Below are 4,590 nucleotides of genomic sequence, written 5' to 3' on the forward strand. Positions count from 1 at the left end.
TACGTCACCGCACCGTCCCCCTCTCCATACGTCACCGCACCGTCCCCCTCTCCATACGTCACTGCTGCCTCCTGCTTAAAATACGGTAATCCACACAGGAGACTGTGATACGGAACCACAAGCAGGGCTTATACCGTATGCCATATTTTTGCCCCTAGACATGAGCGCTTCCGGTTCCAGTGGTAAAAGGAAGAGTTGCACCGTGGAGTATAAAAAAGCGATTGTCGAAGAATCTTGGGGCATACAATACTGTTCAGGTTGTTAATAAATGTTAATTTTACGGTTAAAACAAAAAATTCGACCATTTTTTTTCCAATATAAGACATACCCCGAAAGTAAGACATAGTGGGGCTTTTGGGGATAAAAAGAAAGTAAGACAATGTCTTACTTTCGGGGAAACACGGTATGCCCGTATATCACATCAAGCTAGAGAACAAAGTTACTCGTGTTGTTGTTGCCCATTTTACGTCCCTTGTTAGTTGGCTAAGGCCAGAAATAAACCCGATCCTCTTTCATTCCTACTCAGAAGTTGTGCTCATTTCCATACATTCAAAATAAATATTTATTGTTGCAATAGAGAGAGCAAAGAATCAGGGAGGTTAAACATCATTCCATCAGCTTCTGCCTCCTGTGCACTAAATAAAATACAATAAATAAACCTGAACAAACTACAGGCTGATGGCTCCCAGTAAACAGTTGACAGTTGTAAAATTAAACGCAGCTGAAATGCACAAGATTAATTATAAAAACATGGCAAAATTACACAGCTGACGGTAACTGGTTGCTATGGTAACCGCCAACCGTCTAACCACAGCACAAAAAAAATGAAGAAATTGCTGTGAGGGCCAAAAATGAAGCCATGTGGATGCCCAAAGTTTTTATTTTTTTTAAATAAATTGATTGTACTTTTAAAAATATTTTATTAGCTAAATTAATTTTTTTTTTAAAAATCAAATGAACTAAATTTTCAGATTTGTTAAAAATGTTATCCATAAAGGATTGCAGATCCAAATCATACATTATTCGATTGGCACACACAGTTTTTTTAAAATAGTTTTTTTGTTGTTTTATTTTTATTGTTTTATTTTCTTGTTCATTAATAAGAACAGGAAGTCTGTCTTGCTGTGTTAATGTAGCGGCGCGCTGCTTTTGAGTAAAAGCTTTAAATGCAGAAACATAGTTGATAAATGAGAAATACTTTTTGTTGTACCACCAATATTGTAACAATATCTTATTTAATTATTTCTGTAAAAAAAACAGATAAACTTTAAGCTTTGCTCAATTGCAAAATTGTGATCGGATCAAGATTTTAAATGACCTCTGGGCCACACTTTAGACACCCCTGTTATAGCAATACAGCAATAAAAGTCAAGCGAAAACAGCTTCACTAAACAAAATGTATTTAAAGAATAAATAAACCAGTTTTGGGTGAACTTCACATCTACGTTATGTTGTTTTATGTTATATTTAATAACTAAATGTTGCTTCACCTTTAGGTACAAAGTGTCGACGTCCCCTCTGTCCAAGCAGCTTCCTTCGTTGGTGTTGTTTCAGGGAGGGAAGGAAGTGATGCGGCGCCCCCAGGTGGACAAGAAAGGCAGAGCTGTATCTTGGAGCTTCACTGAGGTTCTATTTTAATAAAATATATTTTTTTTCCAGAAAGATATTAAACAAAAGTTGTCCAACTTAAACTTATTAGATTTTTGAGTAACAAAGTTGATTAGAATCTGCAGTTTTAGAGGCTAATTGTTGATGCATCTTTTATTTAGGAAAACATAATCCGAGAGTTCAACCTGAACGAACTCTACCAGAAGTCGAAAAAGTTGAGCAGGAACAAAGCGGAGAAGCTGAGCCCGTCGCAGTTCCCACCGGTCCCCGAGGAGGAGGAGGAGCCCGAGCAGCCGGAGGCCGACGCCGAATCCAAGAAAGACAAATAGGACGGTTAGCATCACGGAGCCCGGACTCATAGTGGGAGACTAACTACATCATCTGCATCATCTCCACTCCTCTTATCAAAATCCTCAGATTATTTAGAGGTGTGGCGGAAGCGGAAACTCTTCCTCTTTTGATTTGATTCCATTTCTCTTCCTAACCGTTCGTCTTCATTTATAGAAAACCTTAAAGTACTAATGTGATCTATCTTTAGGCAGAACGGGGGGATTTCTGTTCCCCACCAGTCTACTCGCTACATTTCAGTGAAGCTTTGAGTCCGACTTTCATGTGAAGTTTTATTCCATCAATGAGCCACGGCTGTCCTGCTGTCTTTATGCTACTAATTAAGATTTAAATGTGTTACAAATTCACTCCGAATTGACCCAAACTCTGCTGTTACACACAGGTAAATATTACTGCTACGGTCGATTGTTTTCAGCTGGTCTGGAGGGTTTTAGCAGGGGTGTCCAAAGTGTGGCTTGGGGGCCATTTTGTGGTCCTTGGACTGATTTTTGTGAGGCCCCATCTGCAACTGAAGAACAATACACATTTGCATGCAGATGCAGGTGGAGGCTTTTTATTTTTAATCGGGGTGAAATTATTACTCGCATAATTCTTAACATGGAAAATGTTAAGTACAACATAAAGTATTTCTTTTTATAACCCAGCTGAAACTTTTTTGCTGCATCAAAATCAGTTTAAGTAATTAAACTTGGCTAAATATAGCAAGTATTTTGAAAGAAAGTGACCCAAATCCTGTTTATAACTAAAGTTATAAAAAGAAATTGAAAACTAGATACAAACATACAAAATTAGTTGTTTTGCATGTACAATGATTAATGTTTCCTAGATGAAAACATTACTTTGCTTGATTTTAGTTTTTTTTTTTTGCCCATTAGTAGCTTTGAATCATGTGACCAAAAGTTTGGACACCCCTGCTTTAGGAGCAGCCCAACATTCCCACATGGATCCTGCACTGGAGAAACTGGGTGGATATTTACGGTCTCTACAGAACCAAACATTGTTGTGAGACTGAGAGTCCAGAGGGGGTTGGATACATTTATGCAGTCACTTTTTTGGTTTTAAAGATCCACCTTTTTAATATTAATCAAGTTAACATTGAGTTTCTTTTAACATTCCAGTCATGAACTGTTACGGTTTAGATCAGGGGTGTAAAACTCCAGTCCTCAAGGGCCGCTGTCCTGCAGTTTTTAGATGTGCCACAGGTACAAAACGCTGGAATGAAATGGCTTAATCACCACCTCCTCGTGTAGATCAGTTCTCCAGAGCCTTGCTAATGACCTAATTATTCTATTCAGGTGGTGCAGCAGAGGCACATCTAAAGGTTTCAGGGCCGTGGCCCTCCAGAACTGGAGTTTGACACCTGTGGTTTAGATGTTTTTAATGCACTGATTTTGTTCCTCTTGTATATTTGTTCCTAAGCATGTTATTTTGGAAGGTGGATGTTACATTTGTGTCATTTTTGCATTTCTCTACAGCCTCCTTCAGACCTCTAGTTATTTATACTTGTGTGAAGTATCTGCAGGAGTTACTGGCTTAGAAAAGTTAGGCCTCCTTTGTTACACAAGAAATAAAACCATATGCACACAACTTTCTAAATTCCTCTTTTTTCCCCAAAAAACATGTACAACTACGGTCGTCAAGATCTGGTGTCCTGTGGATGTTTCTCTTGTCTGGACAACTAGCAGGTTTTGCTTGAATTAGTATCTTATTGGATCTAATCATGGATGCCACATTGAATCCTACATCAGTGTCGACACCATCTTGGATGTGGCACAGTGGAGTGAGCAAAATCTGATTGGCTAATTCCAGCAGCAGAAATTGTTCAGCAAATTACAAAAGGAGTTGAATAAGAAAACAAGAAGTTAAGGATACAATATCTTTCAAGATCTGTTTCAGTAAAAAAAATTTAAATTATGTAGTTTTTTAATACCATTTTTATCTGTCAGTTGTACATTTCAGTATTTCACATTTTGTTTAATATCGCTATTAAAAGTGTGATTTATGTTGATGCTCTTATTTTGAAGTGCAACCGGACGTTCTCCGAGAGTTGAGAGGAGAAGTTATGGCAACAGCGCTAAAGTCAGACCGGCTAACACAATCTGCCTGCAGTTATTATATCTAACTGCTTCTTTGTAAGCCTGTTGATACCCTGGGCTACAATTGTAAGCTCATAAACATAAAGGATAAACAACAAAAGATCCGATGCCAGAGAGTTAAGTTAGCGATATATGTGTGTGTGTTGGGAGGGACAAATGTTTTTTTTGTCCCTCCCAACACACACACACACACACACACACACACTCACACACACAGCTCTATACATACATATATATATATATATATATACATACACTGCTAAAAAAAATAAAGGGAACACTTTAACATTGAAGTGTTCCCTTTATTTTTTTGAGCAGTATATATAAATATATATAAAGTGCAGTGGTGGGAAGTAACGAAGTACAAGTACGTCGTTACTGTACTTAAGTACAATTTTCGTGTATCTGTACTTTACTTAAGTAGATTTAATAATGGATACTTTCTACTTTTACTCCACTACATTTTACAGTAAGTATCTGTACTTTCTACTTCACTACCTTTCTACAAAACTGTCGCGTTACTCGTTACATCCAAGTC

The 4,590-nt window shown here is 37.6% G+C and overlaps 1 protein-coding gene across 1 annotated transcript in view; it reads left to right on the plus strand.

The window, feature by feature from the left end:
- Positions 1-3,166, plus strand: part of tmx2b (thioredoxin-related transmembrane protein 2b) — a 7,227-nt gene extending 4,061 nt beyond the window's left edge. Inside the window, exons 7-8 of the mRNA XM_008419443.2 lie at positions 1,497-1,626; positions 1,770-3,166. Of these exons, the coding sequence (XP_008417665.1) occupies positions 1,497-1,626; positions 1,770-1,937 (298 nt within the window). The 3' untranslated portion in view covers positions 1,938-3,166. The remainder of the gene's footprint in view (positions 1-1,496; positions 1,627-1,769) is intronic.
- Positions 3,167-4,590: the final 1,424 nt, after the last annotated feature.

Source organism: Poecilia reticulata, linkage group LG1 (genome assembly GCF_000633615.1).
Source record: "Poecilia reticulata strain Guanapo linkage group LG1, Guppy_female_1.0+MT, whole genome shotgun sequence".
NCBI classification, from domain to species: domain Eukaryota; kingdom Metazoa; phylum Chordata; class Actinopteri; order Cyprinodontiformes; family Poeciliidae; genus Poecilia; species Poecilia reticulata.